Here is a 19,696-nt window from a genome sequence, read left to right as displayed (position 1 = left end):
TGCCAACTTCGAAGCCACCGAACAGTTTGTAGATCAGAGGCAACTGATTCAAATATATCTGTTGGTTTTATTGTTGTTTACAAAACTAAATTATTGGGATGTAGAATTGTTCAGCACATATATATGTTTCAATAATCCAAATGTTTTTTTAATCCACATGATGAACGCATCACTAGTTGTTAAGTAATACTCCTGTTGTTTATGAAGATATGTTGGTGAGTTATCTGTTAAATATGCATAAAATCTACTAAACTGCGCGCCTAGTGGTTTCTAAACAACCATGCATGATTATAAATACGAAACTTGTTTAAACATGTGCCACATAAAAATATTTAATAAACAAGGATATTTTTTATGGTACACTCGTGGAATTAGCTTTTCTTTGTGGTATCAGCGTATTTTTTACTTCTATTTTTGATAACTCGGTTTTCCACATATACATTCATGTTATGTAAAATTTAATGAAATTGATTTCAGACTGTAAAAAAATTGAATATTAGAAATCTTTGTAAAAAAAAATGAAATAGACTTCTAAATCATATAAATCAGAGACAATTATGTGAAATATGAATGATCAAAGTTCGGTTATGAAATTTAAATATATCTTACTCGGTTTAACTCCGATTTATATAATTCAAAGGTCTATTTCATGTATTTTTAATAAGGATTTCAAATAAACGATTTATTTTATTATCGGAAATTAAATTTATTATATTTTACATAACATGTGGATATTATACGTGAAAAATCATAAACACAAAGTTACCAGAGAGATAAGACAAAAATGTGACAGTATCATTGGGAAATAGCCAATTCCACGAGTGTATCATGAAGAATATCCCTAATCTTAATTATCATGATTTTATTTATTTTTCTAAAATCACAAGTCCAAATATCATTGCTTTTTCTATTCCATCGATTTTTTTATACTAGAATTAGGTACGAAAAAATGTATAAAGTAATGTTAAATAAGGGAAAGGACAAAAATAGATAAGCTAAAATAATTCATAAGAAAAATAAAAACAATAATTTTAGACATAGTCAAAAAAAGAAGTCAAGAGTACTATTTATTTGGGCCAGGGCCATTTTGATAATTTTGTTTATGTTTATGAAAATACGGTTCTTTGTAACGATAAAACGTAGAATTCCACTAAGAATACTGAGAATACAAGAAAGGGAGGAAGAATAGAAGTGTTCTACAAACAAGAACAGAGAAAATTGTATCAAAACACAAGCTACTTTCTACCTATCAGCTTATGGACTTTATAGCTGATTCTAGATTCTATTCCAACTGATTCTTAACAACTAACCACTATTCCCGCTCTTGACAATCGATCCCCCATAAAGACGAGCTTGTCCTCAAGCTCTAAATTGCGGAAACTGGTTTGTTATAAAACTATAGTCCTCCCATGATGCTTCAGATATGTCCAAATCTTTCCATTTTACTAGCCACTGGCTAACAAGCTTCCCTCCCCTCTCAATCTGTCTTCTCTGCAGAACCTTTTCAGGACTCAAGATCAGCACTTCGTCACTGTCATAATCTGGCAAATCTCCCACAGTAATTGGCACATTTCCTACGAATTTCTTGAGCAGTGATACGTGAAATACCGGGTGTGCTTTGGAATGTGCTGGTAACTTCAACTTGTATGCCACTTCTCCTATCTTTTCTTCTATTTGGAACGGACCAAAGAACTTGGCTGACAGTTTAAATGATACTCTGCCAGCCACAGAATGCTGTCTATATGGCTGTAGTTTCAGGAACACCCACTCCCCTTGCTTAAACACCCTCTCTGATCTCTTTTGATCCGCATAATATTTCATTCGCTGTTGTGCCTTTGTTAAATTCTCTTTGAGTTGTTTAAGCACATTCTCTCTTTGTAACAACAAATCCTGAGCTGCTGGAATAATCATGTCCTGAAATGTTCCCAGATTCAAGGGTACTGGTTTGTTACCGTACAACGCCTCATATGGAGTAATTCCCAAGCTAGCATGAAACCCCGTATTATACCAATACTCTGCCATACTTAACCATTTTTTCCAGCTACACGGCCTGTCTCCTGAAAAACACCTCAAATAGGACTCTAAACATTGATTCAAGCGCTCTGTTTGTCCATCACTTTGAGGGTGATAAGCTGTCGAAAAGTTTAAAGTCACCCCCAACTTTTCGAACAATGACTTCCAAAATATGCTTGTAAATATCCTGTCCCTGTCACACACAATAGTGTCTGGAAGACCATGTAATTTGAAGATATTGTCCATAAACAATGTTGCCACTTTTTCAGCTGTGAAAGGATGACTTAAAGGAATGAAGTGACCATACTTGGAGAGTCTATCGATCACTACTAGTACAGTATCTGCTCCTTCTGATAAAGGCAACTTTTCCACAAAGTCCATTGATATGTGTTTCCAAGTACTGTTAGGAATCTGTAGTGGCTGCAATAATCCTGGAGACATCACATGCTCATTCTTATACCTCTGGCAAACCTCACACTTCTGTATCCAATCCACCACATCCTGTTTCATTTTTGGCCAAAAAAATGCAATTTGAATACGCTGTAAACATGCTGTTTGTCCAGAGTGCCCTCCTAATGCTGAGTTATGTAATGCCTCAATGACTTGATTCCTTATGTTTCCACCTTTTCCCAAATAAATCTTGCCCTTTTTCTTTAACACTCCTTGAACATACTGATAATCAGTAATATTTCCAGGTTCTATTAATATCTGTGATATTAATAGCTGACACTCTTCATCCCCTTCATAGCTCTCTACAACTTGCTGTAACCACATAGGTTGCAGTTCTGAGATAGCAGCCAAATTTATATCTGCAGTCTGCTCTGGAACCACTCTAGATAAGGCATCTGCTGCTATATTCTCACATCCTTTCTTATACTGGATTTCATAATCCATACCCAGCATCTTAGACAACCATTTATATTGTAAAGATGTATGCAATGGTTGCTCTAGTAGATATTTCAGTGACTGATGATCTGTTTTAATAATGAAGTGGTGGCCAACCAAATAATGCCTCCACTTTGTCACAGCCAACACTAAAGCCAACAATTCTTTTTCATATACTGAACAACCCATATTTTTCTTGTTGAAGGCCTTACTGAGATAGGAAATAGGTTTACCTTCTTGCATCAACACAGCACCCATTCCTGTAGCACAAGCGTCAGTCTCCACTACAAAAGGAACCTCAAAATTTGGCATGGCCAGAACTGGAGCTTCACACAATTTAGTCTTCAGTAATTGAAATGCTGCAGTGGCCTCTTGCCCCCACTGGAATCCATCCTTTTTCAGCAAATCAGTTAAAGGTTTTGTAAGGATACCATACCCTTTTATAAACCTCCTATAATACCCAGACAATCCCAAGAACCCTCTCAAGGTTTTTACAGAATCTGGAATAGGCCATTTCATTATACCCTCAATTTTTGCAGGGTCCATGCTCACCCCTTTTCCAGAAATCATATGCCCCAAATACTCCACTGAATCCACAGCAAAACTACACTTTGACATCTTTGCATAAAGCTGATTTGCTTGCAATAATTCCAGTACTGCCTCTAAATGTTTTTCATGCAATTCCAGTGTAGAACTATATATCAAAATATCATCAAAGAATACCAACACAAACTTCCTCAACATGCTCTGAAAAACCTGATTCATGAGACCTTGAAATGTTGCAGGGGCATTAGTTAACCCAAATGGCATCACAACAAACTCAAAATGTCCATGGTGAGTCTGAAATGCAGTCTTGTAAGTATCAGTAGGCTTCACCAAAATTTGATGATAACCTGATCTTAGGTCTAATTTTGAAAACACACTGGCTCCATGTAACTCATCTAATAACTCATCAATATTAGGAATAGGAAACTTATCCTTAATTGTGAGCTTGTTTAAATGCCTATAATCTACACAGAACCTCCAAGAATCATCCTTCTTTCTTACTAAAATAACAGGAGAAGCAAAAGGACTATTACTTGGCTTAATAGTCCCACTTTCCAACATCTGTTGCACTTGTTCTTCAATTTCTGTCTTTTGTGAATGTGGATACCTATAAGGCTTCATTTTAAAAGGCACAGATCCCTGTACCAGTGGAATCTCATGGTCCACATTCCTGTTAGGTGGTAAACCAACTGGCACCTCAAATACTTTTGCAAACTTCTGCAAAATCTCAGAAATGTGACCTGGAGCTTTCTCTAAATTGTCTGTAGCAAACACATTTTCTTTTAAAGCCTTCTGTACCAGTTTCTTATTCATTACTTGCAACTCCTTTCCTCTCACCAACTGCAGAGTTGCTGACTCCACCCTACCATGTAATACCATCTGATTTTGATCCTCAGAATCTGCATTTAGTTTCAAGAATAGTTTCTTGAAATCAAACATAATAGGACTGTATTGTTCCAACCAGTCTACCCCTATTATCATATCCCACCCTGCAATATCTATTACCCTTAAATCAAACACAAATTCATACTGGTCAATTCTCCATTTGACCTTAGGAATATAGAAAGAGCTGGTCACTGTTCTTCCATCAGCCAATTTGACCTTAATAGCATTACATTCCTTTTTTTGCAAACCCACTTTTTCTGCCATCTTACTGTCAATGAAGCTAAGGGAACTTCCAGTATCAGTCAACATCAACACTCTATTACCTTGAATAAAACCCTCCAATGTTATTGTTTTTCTCACCATCTTTTCTGATAAAGCATTCAAAGATACTTCTGTAACAGTACCCTCTCTATCCTCTTCCAAAACCTCTTCCAACTCATCTTTTTCTCCTTCTTCTAACAGCATAAAAGTATACTGTTGGTTCTTGCACTGGTGACCTTGACTAAATTTATCCCCACATTTGTAACACAAATGATTATTTCTTCTATATTGAAATTCCTCAGGAGTTATTTTCTTGAAATTATCCTTGATACTCCCTTCTTTCTTTTCCTCTATCACCTTTGCCTCCCCCTTTTTCTCATTAGCATTCCACCTGACATTGATGTTACTAACTGTCTTCTTGATTTCATGTTTTCTCACCATGACCTCAATTGTTTGTTCCTGATACTGAGCAATCTCCATTGCATCCAACAAATTCTTTGGTTTCATTAACCTAACCATAGGTTTGAGTTCTGCTTTCAACCCCGAAACAAAACTGGAAATGAAATACTTCTCATCTAATTGAGAGTTCCTACAGAGTAACACAGATTTTAGCTCCTCAAATTTCTCCACATATTCCAACACAGTTCCTACTTGTGTCAATTTATTGAACTCTTCTTGTTCATCTAATCCCCCTTTCCTCCCAAACCTTTTTGTGAAAGCCTCACAAAAATCATCCCAAGAAATACTCCCTTTTCCCAACTTAAAACTCTGAAACCATACATCAGCTTTGCCATCAAGAAACATTTCTACATATTCTAACTTGTGCAGATCACTAACCTGGTGAACTTGAAAGAACTTGTTGCATTTTCGTATCCAACTTCTCGGATCATCATCTTGAAAACAACTGAGTTCGATTCTTGGTTGCTGCAACACATTTCTATTACCACGATCTCGTCCCATCCTTTCAGCCGACCCCAAATTCTCATTTTCCCTGCGATTATGGCCCTCTGGTGATGGCAACAATGGTGTCCTGTCCACCAATCTTTCCCCATCCCTTGAAACTATTCTCTCAAACCCTGGACCTTTCAAGATCCCCGTCATTTGCTGCTTAATACGATCGTTCATTGTAGCATTGTATGACTCAATCTTTGCATCACACTTAGTTACCAATGAAACCAACTGCTCAATTTTATCGATAATCTTGGTTTCCAACGAAGCATTGCTGGACTCAATCAACCGATGACAAGAATTGTTCATTTCGTTGAGTCGATTATCGAAATCTCTCCATTGATCTTCCGACGATCGAGAACGAGTGCTGGAAGCCATCGCCTGAAAATCGTACCGATCTGATACCACTTGTAACGATAAAACGTAGAATTCCACTAAGAATACTGAGAATACAAGAAAGGGAGGAAGAATAGAACTGTTCTACAAACAAGAACAGAGAGAATTGTATCAAAACACAAGCTACTTTCTACCTATCAGCTTATGGACTTTATAGCTGATTCTAGATTCTATTCCAACTGATTCTTAACAACTAACCACTATTCCCGCTCTTGACATTCTTTTCTCCGTGTCTCTCATTCCAGGCCCAAATGAAATACCCACACTGAACTCCGAAAGCCCATTCAAAACCTAACCCTAGTTTATTGCAACAGCTTGCACAAATCATATCGCGATTACTTTGCACTCGTTTCGGCGGCAACAATCAAGTGATCAGCCATGGTAATCACTCTCAATTACTTCAATTGCATATTTATATACATGAATGTGTCTTAATATCTATATATCCCGAGTAATTGTCAATTAAATTTAAGCAAATTTGTGATGTGTAACAATTTTTTATGGTTTCGATTAGGATTTATTTTGTGCTATATCTCTTTGATTGATTTGAAGAATTGCGCGAGTTTTATATATACTTGATGTATCCAGGCCCTGTCAATTGGGAGGTTTCGATATTTTTATGTTAAGCGAAACTACAAGATTGCCCAGAGCACTAGCTACTAGTCGAATCGGTTAACTGTGCAATTATTTTGTTAGGTTTTAAGGTTGAACTGAACTAATATACCTCGATACGTTGTCTAGGATTAGAAATTTTCTTATATATCGGTTGATGGATGTTTTTCTAGTGTGGCAAAAATGGCTTTTGAATGATGTTTTAGCTCTGAATATGATGAGATTTTCAACGTACAGAGTTGAATAATAGTAAGCTTAGTGAATGCAGCAATTTATTGGTGCGGATGCAGAGAATTTTTGTGGTTTTCTGTAGATACAACTAGAAGCTCGCAATGGGCAAAAAAAGAGGCAGCTCGTTGTTTAATATAGTTCAGGTCTTCAGATGTCATCTGCTGTTGAAGAGTTAGCAACATTGTGCTTGTGAAATATTGGAAATGTATTGTTTGTTTTGCATTTGGAAGAATATAATATGTATCTAGTTCTTCTTGCAACATGAATTGCTTTGTGCGAGCTAATGAATGTGACTTTTTTTAGCGGTGGCTGAATTTGTGTGCTATTACACGTTAATAATTGAACATTTTTGGTGTTCAGTATATGACACTCTCTCTCTCTCTTTCTCTCTCACACACACACACACATATCCTTGTGTATGATTTCATGGGCAAACTTCTGACAATGCAGCATTTTCTATGTTCAATTTATATATCGTGTGTATAGGAGTTGTGATTCCATAGGATTGTTTATGTTAAGAACTTGTGACATTTTCCTTGTAATCACACTTTTTAAGATATATGTGATATGATGCCTATTGATGTTGGAAATTTATATCTGTCTGTTCTTGTTCTTGCAGGTGAATGTCCCAAAGACAAAAAAGACTTACTGCAAGTCAAAGGACTGCCGCAAGCATACCTTACACAAGGTGACACAATATAAAAAGGGCAAAGATTCTTTGGCTGCCCAGGGAAAGCGCCGATATGACCGGAAACAATCTGGTTATGGTGGTCAAACAAAGCCTGTTTTTCACAAGAAGGTAATAATTAGTCATATGCATTCTTTTATTGACCTGACATGTATATATCTGGTAATTGAACACTCCAAACCTTGATCTTTTTGTTACTTGGGCAAATTTTCTTACCTTTTTATTGTTTATTGTTGCTACTTTGCTAGGCCAAGACCACTAAAAAGATTGTTTTGAGGCTTCAATGTCAAGGTTGCAAGCATGTATCTCAGCACCCAATCAAGGTGTTCATCTAACTTTGACAGTACTTTATCTGCTTTCTTAGCGATAATTATTTCTTATTTTGTCCATACTCATATGAAGTATGAATGTTCCACTAATATTGTGTTATTGCAGAGATGCAAGCATTTTGAGATCGGTGGGGACAAGAAGGGGAAGGGAACATCTCTCTTTTAGAAGACTGCAGCGGTTGCAACTTTCTACCTGGATGCTGCCAGTGTTTAAGCAGAATACTCTTAGTTCCAATGTTGGCTACTGTGACTTCATTACAACTGTATCTGGTTTGTTATTATGAAGATCAGCAGTCATATGTTTATTGTTTTGCACCTATAGTTGTACTAATTGATTTGCATATTTGGTGTCAATCCCATTGGATAAAAGGTTTTGGGTATTTCAAGGCAATTCTCTTGCTTCTTTGTAAACAAAGAAATCGATGATAAATATGCAAATTATAGATTAAGCACCTGATCAGTTATGGGGGCGTATTTGACTTCAGTTTTGAAGGACTTAACCGCATCAGATGTCCATTGGATTATAACCTTATTTTTGAAGGACTTTGACGAATTTTAGTGACAAACTAGGTCTGAGCTACTTTAGAGGTCTAGGTAGAAAAGTTGCAAGGTTTGTCTAGCGTGTGTCATGAGCAGATAGTTTGATACTAAGCATTAAAATCTATGAATTTGAATATTATTGATTGGTGTGGTTATTGTAAATTCAGGGGTCCATCATTATTAAAGAGTGTAAGTCAATAATAACAAGAGAAATTTATCAAATTTTGTACTAATTGTGTGTCCATGAGCACATCATAAAAAAAAATCGAAGTCGTAAAGTTGTGCAATCTTCAAAATTTCTATGTCATCCTATCAATTTTGATTTGTTATTTTTATGAGCTTGAGTTTTCTTATCTACATCGGAAAGTTGTGCAGTCTTAGGGCCTGTTTGGGAAGCAGAATCGACTTCTGCTTCTGGCTTCTATTTTTCTTTAACCCGTTTGTGTAAAGAAGTAGAAGCACTTTTAAGAAGCTGAGAATGCTAGCTTCTCCTTCACAGCTTCTGCTTCTTTTCCAAACACTTTATTAACTTATTTACTTCTCACTTCTACTCCACTTCTTCGATTTAAGCAAAAAATCACTTCTTTTAAGCTAACCCAAACGGCCCCTTAAAATATCTCATGTCATCATTCAAATTTCATTTATTATTTTTTAGTAATTTAATGGTAAAATGATAGTTTTGACGGAAAATGAAGAATTTAATAAATTGTTGAAACCCAACCCAGTCCAGCTAAACTCCTGAACAGTTAATTACGATCTCATTATGAAACAAAAAAGAGCTAAAACAAATAATCGAATACAAAGATAAAAGGGTTAGTTGGTTGATGATCTTAAGAAAATACTACTCACCTCTTTGCACCAAATTGAAACGAGTTAATATGATATTTTTATTTTTGAAAAACATATACTCCGTTTGTCTCCTCATTTGTTTACATTGGGAACGGGAGCTCGGCATACATTCTAATGCTCTCGTAAAACGTAGTTCGATAAATTATTTTAACTTTTTTTTCTTCTGAATAAGAATTTGATGTATAGAAAAGGAAAATTTCAAAAATAAGTTATTGAAGTATGTTTTATATGCGTCTTAAAATGCGCGCCGAACAGTGAAAACGCTGTAACAGTAAAGAGATGAGAGGGATAGAGGGAGTACAATATTCAAATACAATGAATTAATTACATATGAACACATTTCTTATCGTAATATTAACAAAAGAAACGAGGCCATTTTAGAATCACCACTTTACGAGTCCCCTGGCGGTGTCACAACATAAACCCTAACAATTATCCACCACTGTTAACAACTCGCACACTTCCTACACACCATGCGAAGCCTCATTTCTCGGAGTCTGTGCCACGTCAGCGCCGGAATCGGGAAAACAATCACCGGCGGCCACACATCCACCTTCACTCACCGGAGATGTTATATTCCGATGGTGATTGAGCACTCATCTCGAGGAGAAAGAGCTTACGACATCTTCTCTCGTCTCCTCAAGGAGCGAATAGTGTACATAAACGGTCCTATCTCTGACGACACTTCGCACGTCGTAGTTGCGCAACTGCTTTTCCTTGAATCGGAGAATCCGTCCAAGCCGATTCATATGTACATCAACTCCCCCGGTGGCGCGGTCACAGCAGGTCGAAAATCTCGAAAAATTCTACACAGACAAATTAATTTTATTAGTTTGTTAATTATTGTTTGTGCATTTTGATTTAATTAGGTCATTGTATCTTATGTTTTAAAAAATAAATAACTATTGATTGTTTAAAGTATTGTTGTAACGGAGTTATAAATGTTTGATTGGAAGCTTTATTTGTGAATCGGAAGGAATGAGGGTTAGTTTGAGCTTGCGGACTGTATTGGAGTTATAATTGAAATGTTTCAGAAATGATGAGTTTATACTTTTAAATTTTAATCTTGTTCCACTGTTCCCATACGCTGCTTCTGGACAAACTTAGTGTAGTAACGTACTTTAAGAGATTAAAAACTTTATGTATTTTATATGATTTATGCTTGAATCTAAGAAGAATATGGAATTTTTGTTTTATGTATATTCACGTTAGCTAGCATCGATGAAGGTTGTGTGGAGATCGATAAAAATGCATGAGGAATGTTTTCGACTTTTCGGGAAGCTGTTTTTAGATTTTCAGCTGAACTTATTTGTTTACTATGCAGTATTTGCAAAATTACTTTCTATTATGACCTTGTATACTTATCCTTCTATGTTTAGCCGAAACACTGATGATGTGTTCCAATATTATTTTTTCCATTGATGAGGCAGGATCAGCACAGTGCTTTTCCATACTTCTCATTGTACTTTTTATATTGTAGGTCTTGCAATATACGATACAATGCAGTATATTCGATCTCCAATCAGTACAATATGCATTGGTCAAGCTGCTTCAATGGGTTCCCTTCTCTTAGCTGCTGGTGCAAAGGGTGAGAGGAGGTCTCTTCCTAATGCCAGAGTTATGATTCATCAGCCATCAGGTGGGTATAGTGGACAGGCTAAAGACATAACCATTCACACCAAAGAAATTGTCCGGATTTGGGATGCACTAAATACACTGTATGTAAAGCATACAGGACAACCTATTGAAGTAATTCAGAAAAACATGGACCGGGATTATTTTATGACTCCAGAAGAGGCGAAAGAATTTGGAATTATTGATGAGGTCGTAGATGAGAGGCCAATGGCTCTAGTCACTGATGCTGTTAGGACTGAAGGCAAAGATAAAACATCAACTTAAAAAGGCAAGATTGAAAATACTCTCCGTCTCTAATGTTTTTGTTTTTTTTATTTCTTAATGTTGATACCTGCATATTTGAAGTGTTCTAATTTTTTGTCTTCTTGACCACTTTATCCATCTTTTTTAATCAACTCAAATGTTAGATAATATGATTAAATTTTTTATTTGTTACGCAATGTTTCTTAACATAGGATTGTTTGTATCTTAATAAATAGACTTTCCATGGCAATATAATTTAGAGGTAGCCTTTTACTGTTTTACTTGACAAAGAGCATGCAGGAACAAGAGTTGCTACAGTACTTTCCTTGTCAGTACTCAGTAATACATGTTTAAGTGTGAAGTAAGAACAAATTTAGTTGCATATCATGTTTCAACGTACTGAATTTACTGCATTACTTGGGTTGGACAGTTGGTAGATTATGTACATCTGGCATCCAGACAATCAAGCATAGTCATACGCGGGCCAATTGTTTGTATGTAGTATATGCATCACTAGGCTACTTCTACATGTGAATATGAAATAGCTGCCTGAGAATAAACTCTGTAACTTGAGCTGCAATAGAACAGGTTTAGTAGGCAATAGTAACGCTAGTCCCAAACGGCTTACATTTGCAATTCCAATGTGACAATTGACATCATCTTGCATTGGTTAATTGCAATTGCAGTGTTGCACATGGATCACGTAGTATATATGAACAGTAAATTATGAATGGAGATTGAAATATCAAATTGGAATGCGAAGATGGCAAACCATATGGAAATAAGTCATTTAGGGAACCAAGTATAGAAAGCTACTTGACATTAATATCTATATGCATCTTAAAGTGGGCCGTAAGTTTCAGATCCTCTACGCATGCTAAATTTTAGAAGTCCTAAAAAGAACCTTTTTTTTAGGGACAATCTTCTTTCCATTCTCATGTATTATAACATTAATTGTTGTCTGAAATTCTTGAGATTTTCATTAATGATATTACTAGATGGTAGGGGGCACGACGTGCATTGTCCTGGAAACAAAAGTCAATACATAAGGGTTGGAGCTTACAACAACTAATATATGGAGTAGCCTTCTGTGTCAACTTTATAATCTTATTTTAACTAATTTTGGTTTTACCTCTTAACATATATTCCGGTGAATTTATAGAACATTACAAGGAATTTCTTATGTTAACACTATTTGTAATAGTGGTGCTTATAGTTATCTGACTATAACAATCTGATAACTGATTAAGGATTTTTTGCAAGAACAACATGGCTGGATTGATTGACATACATGAAGGATTTATTAGATCATCTTATTATATGAGTGGACTTGAAATTATTGGACCTCTTTACATTGTTATAGATTTTTAATGGAACTTGATAGTTCTACAATATTTTCTCTAAGCTTTTAAGTATTTGGCATATGGATTGGATAATAATTAAGCATATTATTCATGACCTTGCTTCCAAATTTAACTTTGTAATAATGATTCTGCTGCCATTGTTTCAGTTATTAAGTGGAGTCTGACTAATTTTTCCTTGGGGCCATTTGTTCATTTCGTGGAGAAACTGGGAGCAACGTGAAGCTGTAAATCTTTCTGCAATTTAAGTCAAGAATTTTGCAGTGGCATATTTTTAGATTTTCATAAAAACAAGCATGTCATCATACTTTGTATCTTCCTCCATAGTATCTTGCCTTCATTGTTGACCAACTTTACCTCGACAGGGTCTATAATTAGATTGTTGTTTTGATAGAAATATTGTACCAACCTGAACCTGCATGAGCTACTACAGAGACTAGATAAATTCCAATAAAAATGGATGAGGTTTTTGCGTACGATTAATGTTTTCCGATTTCATTTATACAATGGTTACTGATGGCTACACATTGACACTGTTTCCCCAGTTTTGCTTAAATGTTCACTGCATGATCAGCATAGAGTACTGTAACAATGAACTTAGAATATCTGATAATATAGTCAGAGAGCTACCTTGCTGGAATGCAAAATGACTGCCACGACAACTGGATTGCAAATTGGGTGGAACTAAGAATGATCATTGTTAACAGGATTACAAAAATAAAATAAGAAATGACACGATATAAATTATTTAATTTTTTCGAATTGATGGACACAAAAGGGTCGAGAAATATGTACGGTTGAAGTTGTTTTCGTAGCCCCTTCACTATTGCTATTTTTATTTTACCAAATTATTTTCTTAATCATATAATTCACTCTGCTAACATTCTATCTATGCACAGCCTTAGCTTGCTGTGGATTAAATAACTCTTACATTTTTCCATCAAAAATATTATTTCAATGTAACTAGCCATTTTCTTTGACATTTATGTTGCGACATTGTATTTTTGTTCATTACATACATATTTCTTCTAAAAATTCTTTTCTAGAAAACTTTATTATCACATAAGCCATTTAAAAAGATAAAATACACTTTCATTTACTATGTTTTCAACTTCTTTCAACTAATATTATAATCTCGTTCTTTGTATTTTTATAAAATAAAAGCAAAAATCAATAATTAATTTCTTTAAAACACCCTGTTGATATTGGTACTCAAATGAACGATAACATGAAACGAAAGAACTATTATTAATGAATGTCTATTTGGCAATTTTCTTGTGACATTAGCATATAATTATAATTAGTTAAAAAAGATTCTCTTATTGAAAATTTAGTTTTATATATTTTAAAAACGATTATCCATATTAATCCTCTGTGAAGTAAGCAATAATCAAATCCGGTGGCCCGAAAGATAATTCAAAACTATTGACGACATTGAGTATACGTGAGTATGTAAAAGGAGGGAAACAAAAATTAATTAGAAATTAATTAAATTAATTAAAACTTAATTGAATAATTAATTTAATGAAGATGGATTAGTGGACTAGTGATTAATACAACTTTTTTTTTTTTTTTTGAAAAGGTGATTAATACAACTTTTAAAACAATGGGATCGATACGTATAAAACAACGTCAGTTGTTACATTTTGAGCGCGCTCTAACCATGAGAACTTCGAAACAACACAGACCTCACTGCAACTACTTGATCTCCTTATTACTCAACCACTACAATCACCGAGTGATCCAACAAATCCACGCCCAAACACTCACTTCAAAATCACACTCACACAAACTCATCAACACTCTTCTCCGCCACTACGCGCTCAGCGACTCTCCGCAACTGGCTCTCTCATTCTTCAAACACCTCAGGAGTCGAGAAAATCCCTTCTCTTTCGACAGCTTCGCGCTCTCTTTTATCGTGAAATCCACGGCGAATTTGAAGGATTGGACAAGTGGGTCGGAGCTGCATTGTGTGATTACGAAGTGTGGGTTCGGGGTTCATGTTTATGTGCAGACTGCGTTGATGAATATGTACGGGGAGTGTGGGTGGTTGGGTGATGCGCGGAAGGTGTTTGATGAAATGCCGCTGAGGAATAGTGTGAGTTGGAATGTTTTGATTACTGGGTTTGCGAAGTGGGGTGGTGTGGATAAGGCTAGGGAAGTGTTTGAGTTGATGCCGGGGAAGAATGTGGTTTCTTGGACTTGTGTGATTGATGGGTATACTCGGGTGAACCGGGCTAGGGAGGCGTTGGGTATGTTTAGGAGGATGGTGGATGAGGGTGTTAGGACGAGTGAGTTGACAATGCTGGCAGTTTTTCCTTCTGTTTGGAGTGTACGGTGGCTTGAACTTTGTCGGTGTGTTCATGGTTATGTAGAGAAAAGTGGGTTTTGTGTGGGTGATATTAGGGTTTCTAATTCGCTTATTGATGTTTATGCAAAATGTGGTAGTGTGGAGGGTGCTTTTAGAGTTTTTGAGTGTATTTCTGAGGAAAGGAAGAATGTGGTTTCTTGGACGTCGATTATAGCTTGTTGTGCAGCGTATGGGATGGTGAAAGAAGCTGTTGAGAACTTTAAAAAAATGCAGAGCATGGGTTTTGAGCCTAATCGAGTAACATTCTTGTGTATAATTAATGCTTGTAGTCATGGAGGTTTAGTTGATGAAGGGCTGCATTTCTTTAAAAAGATGGTATATGAATGTGGCATAGTGCCGGATGTGAAGCATTATGGGTGTCTTGTTGACATGCTAGGAAGAGCAGGGAGGCTTGACGAAGCAGAGAAGATGGCTAATGATATTCCAACTAAAATGGTCACTGTTGTTATTTGGAGAACTCTGCTTGGTGCTTGTAGCTTTTATGGTGATGCTCATATGGGAGAGAGAGTTACGAGAAAGATTATGGAGATGGAGAGGGGGTATGCTGGTGACTACGTGCTTTTGTCAAACATATTTGTTGATGTTGGTAGGTATACAGATTCAGAGAGAGTGAGGGGAGTAATGGAAAAGAGTAATGCTTTAAAAGCTCCTGGAATGAGCTTGGCTTGACAAGAGGACACTGTAGTTCTATCAAAGCCCTTTAAGATAATGACTCATACTCATGCTTGAATGCTAGTAAGGATGGCAGTTAATCGATGGCAAAAGGGCACTCTTCGAGTGGAGGTGTAATGGACGGTTCTTCACCTGCGCCTTCATCAGTTCACACTTATTAAAAGCAATGCGATTATAGGTTGTAATCTTCTATGAGGAAGCGTTGGCTGCATTAAAAGTTGCACCTCTTAGCCAGCATTTTGAAAAAGCTTGGCATTCACATGTCCAGTTAAAGGAAGCTTTGTTTTATGCTGAGGCTTGCTATAGGTATGGTTTGGAGCTTCATGAGAAAGAAGAGATCGGTGAGGAAATTTCCCGGTTGAAGAGTGGGATCAATGATTTGTCTGAGGCAAGAAAATCATCTCCAAAGGGGGCTGCTCAGCAGCTAATAGATGCATATACTATTTTAGAAGGCAATCTGAATCGCAATCTTGAAAGGGCTGTGAAGGAGAATGACAGAGTCTACCTTATGAGGGTTCCACCAGCTAGTTCTTTACAATTACTTCCTGCATTTCAAATGGTCAAGTCTATGCCAATGACTGAGGTGTTTGATGCAAGCAAGGAAAAGATGTTTGCTAGTCTTGTTCCTGACAGCAGTGCGAAAGCTCTTTCCAGGTACACGGAAATGGTTGATGATGTCATCCGAACACAAGCTTAAATTCTACAGCAGGGCAGTGTGCTTACTCGTGTTAGACTTAAGGAAATGGACTTACCTGAGTCGATTTTGGCATTAGAAGGGCATTCTGCTCTGCCAACTGCTCTTAAAGAAGATGTGGATGCAGTGGAAATTTGCGGTGGCCCTGCTGGTTTAGAAGCTGAGCTCCAGCAGCTTAGAGATCTGAGAGGGGTAAACCAAGAATTGCTAGTTCAAACAGAGGAGCTTTTGCAAAAAGAAGCAACAGAAGATGCACAATTTAGAAGCCAATTTGGTACTCGATGGACCAGACCCCAATCAAGCACATTAACAAAAATTTGCAGGATAGGTTGAACAGGTTTGCAGCAAATTTAAAGCAAGCTGCAGAGAGCGATACCTGGAACATTCATCTCTCATGTCAATACTTGATCGACATCCAGTATGTTCCTGTATTGTCTTTACATAAAATATATCTGTTGTTCATAAATGTGTAGTTTTATAATATCAATTCATCATCAAGTTGGAGAATTAAAGGAAGAAAATAAGTTGAGGAAGATTTTGAGAATTTTATCATCAGGAGATCAGTTTCGTTTCCTAACTGAGTTGCATTTTTTATTTTTGACCTGTACAGCCATATTGCTAGTAATATGAACCAAGTACTCAGAATAGTGTAATAAGATCTTAAACTATGCCATTGCCAATGAAGCTTGTTGTTCAAGTATAGCTTGATTTAATAATTTATTGTTGGGTCTTGTTCCTTAGGAACTGGTTGTTAGGAGGCAATTATATAACAAACAGTTTGTCCACAGTTAGAATTATTGAAGGGCCAGGATTAAAAAATATGAATCACCTATCCGCTACTAACCTATCCGCTACTAATTTTAGGAGTTGTTTATAAAACAATACACAACTTAGAGTTGTTTATAAAACAATACACAACTTATCCGCGTGAGAATTAGTTATAAATAAACAAATTTAAAATTCTGTACTAAACAAATAATTGCAATACATAAATTTTAAAAATATCATTCCAAAAAATTAAAGTAGCATAGAAAATAATAAATTAAGATAATATATAATTGATATCAAATTATTTACATATAAAAAATAGCTAAATGGCTTATAAGAAAAAAATAAGACATAAATATCATTAAAAATTTGTGAAAAATAAAGAAAAAAAAATGTTATTATGAATTATCCAAAAAAAATAAAAAGCTCGGAACGTAGACAAATTTAACTAAGATATATTGAAATAAATAAATATACAACTTTATAACTATTCAGATTCATACCACTCAAATATTAATTTACAATAGATAAAATTTTATATAAAAATATAAATTTTATATGTTACAGAGTTGAAATACAATTTCACACCTTAAACATAAAAATAGAAAATTTTAGTGAGATTTATGTCTACGTTCCAAGCTTTTTAATATTTTTTTGGGTGATTCTTAATTACATATTTTTTTTATTCTTTACAAATTTTTAATGAGATTTATGTCTTATTTTTTTTTCTTATAAGACATTTAGCTATTTTTTATATGTCAATAATTTGATATTAATTATATATTATTTTAATTTATTATTTTTTATGTTACTTTAATTTTTTGGAATGATATTTTTAAAATTTGTTAAAATTTATGTATTGTAATTAATTGTTTAGTACAAAATTTTAAATTTGTTTATTTATAACTAATTCTCACTGATAAGTTGTGTATTGTTTTATAAACATGTTTTTGTTTATCTATAACATTAGGTCGCCTGATGAATGATCTGTCACGCTAAAATTTAGAGCGGAGTCTATCAACTGAGTTCTACGTTCCGTAAAAATTAGTAGTGGATAGGTGATTCACATTTTTTATTCCTTGCCTTCCAATAATTCATCCAACGGTGGACAAACTGTTAGTTATATAATTGTCTCCTAACAACCATTTGCCAATTTTTATTCCTTGCCTTCCAATAATTCATCCAACGGTGGACAAACTGTTTGTTATATAATTGTCTCCTAACAACCATTCGCCAAGGAACAGGACCCTTTATTGTGATGTTTATATATGTCATTTCTGAACAAATTTAATTTTGCAATTGTGCCAGATAGTTACCGTCCTTCCAACAATAGGGAGGCCAATCATGTCTTTAAGACGCCAAGGAAGATGCAATATTGGGGGCTTTGAACAAAGCTTGGTAATTTAATGTTTATAGTATGAATGTATTGTTGCTTTAAAATACTTAAAATAATTAAACTCTTCATCTCAGCCACACTAGAGAGTAGAATTTCATCTTGTCGGAGTAATAAATTAGTTTGTTGAAAAGGAAATGAACTTGTTTTCTAAGATAAGTTTACAAGTAAATGTAACGAATTTTCTATAGTGTGCCCATGAGCACACAATAGTCACTAACTCCCATGAAAATACTAACTTTTGATTGGTGGATGGATGATAAATGTTGATGGCCCCTCTGCATTTACACCAATTCCACCAATCAAATGAAGCCATTTTCATGAGAGTTGGTGCTTATTTTTATGCATCATTCCTATTTGCTAGACGTTTTAGAAAAAATTCGACATACCAAGGTGTCATAAACACACTGCGACACATTTAATATGGTCTCCTTTTTTACTATTATGCCCTTATCTCAGTTATTAAATAGGGGCATTTGGTGGAAAGTAGGTTATTAAATGGACTTTGGAAGCAAAAAAACGTCTAAGAAAAAGGAACTGCCGGAGAAGATTACAATGATCAGTAAAAAGGAATGGGTGTGTCTAGTGTGTGCCGCACATGCTAAACACCAAATTCTATAAGTTTGGTGGATTTTGATTGGTGTGGTGGTGAATCTGCAAGGGTTTCACCATTACGAAGAAATAAGAGCCCGTCAAAATCACCTTCACTTATAAATTTTAGTACTTAACATGTGTACATGAGCACATCATAGAAAAACCGAAAAGAAATGGATGGAGTATATAATGTTGTTGGTGGCAGTGAAAATTTAATATTGATGGTTGAACTTTCGCAAAGCTTAATCATTGGTAGGTAAATGAATGAAAATATATCCCAGTATTAGTGGTAGTTCTACCTTTAACATGGGGTAATTATATATAATCTTGCAGATGGGTCAAAATGAGGATAAAGCAGTACCATATATTTTCCGTCTTTCTTATATACTTGCACTATTTTATAATTGATCATTAAAATACCAGCATTCATATTAATTGTCATTTTCAATTCCAAGAATCTCATGCATACAATATGAGATATGGAAATAAAATTAAAATTTTTTTTGACAAACAAATAATTTTATTAACATAAATAGTCGTTTTATTTTCAGATCGCTTAATACATAGAATATTCAAATTCTTTGATTTAAAAGGTATTACAATGACATATCGAACAATCCAACCTACATCAGGTAGCATCACAATTGACCTTCACATAAGCATCATCTGTAACTCAACGTACAGAACTATCAGTTATATCAACTGATATTGGAGCAACAAATGCTCCTAAATTATAAACAACCTTTTGTTGTGAAAGGTTAGCTCCTGCGATATCCACCGCC

General features: G+C 35.2%; 3 protein-coding genes across 3 annotated transcripts; all 3 read left to right on the top strand.

Annotated features, from left to right (window-relative positions):
• The first annotated feature begins 6,136 nt into the window (after positions 1-6,136).
• Positions 6,137-8,185, top strand: LOC108194160 (large ribosomal subunit protein eL42). Its single transcript, XM_017361068.2, has 4 exons — positions 6,137-6,315; positions 7,397-7,576; positions 7,714-7,788; positions 7,901-8,185. The coding sequence occupies exons 1-4, from the start codon at positions 6,313-6,315 to the stop codon at positions 7,958-7,960; spliced, it is 318 nt and encodes a 105-aa protein (XP_017216557.1). The 5' UTR covers positions 6,137-6,312; the 3' UTR covers positions 7,961-8,185.
• Positions 8,186-9,521: 1,336 nt separating this feature from the next.
• On the top strand, positions 9,522-12,898 carry LOC108193814 (ATP-dependent Clp protease proteolytic subunit 2, mitochondrial). The gene is made up of 3 exons (XM_017360638.2): positions 9,522-9,969; positions 10,664-11,086; positions 12,572-12,898. Exons 1-2 carry the CDS (start codon positions 9,657-9,659, stop codon positions 11,080-11,082), a joined length of 732 nt encoding a protein of 243 aa, XP_017216127.1. The 5' UTR covers positions 9,522-9,656; the 3' UTR covers positions 11,083-11,086; positions 12,572-12,898.
• A 1,115-nt stretch (positions 12,899-14,013) lies between these two features.
• Positions 14,014-18,458, top strand: LOC108194066 (pentatricopeptide repeat-containing protein At1g09220, mitochondrial). Its single transcript, XM_017360961.2, has 2 exons — positions 14,014-16,577; positions 18,236-18,458. Exon 1 carries the CDS (start codon positions 14,029-14,031, stop codon positions 15,460-15,462), a length of 1,434 nt encoding a protein of 477 aa, XP_017216450.2. The 5' UTR covers positions 14,014-14,028; the 3' UTR covers positions 15,463-16,577; positions 18,236-18,458.
• The last annotated feature ends 1,238 nt before the right edge of the window (positions 18,459-19,696 follow it).

The sequence above is a fragment of the Daucus carota genome, chromosome 7 (genome assembly GCF_001625215.2).
Source record: "Daucus carota subsp. sativus chromosome 7, DH1 v3.0, whole genome shotgun sequence".
NCBI classification, from domain to species: Eukaryota; Viridiplantae; Streptophyta; class Magnoliopsida; order Apiales; family Apiaceae; genus Daucus; species Daucus carota.
The sequence above is the reverse complement of the archived record's forward strand: the minus strand, read 5'-3'. Positions and strand labels throughout refer to the sequence as shown.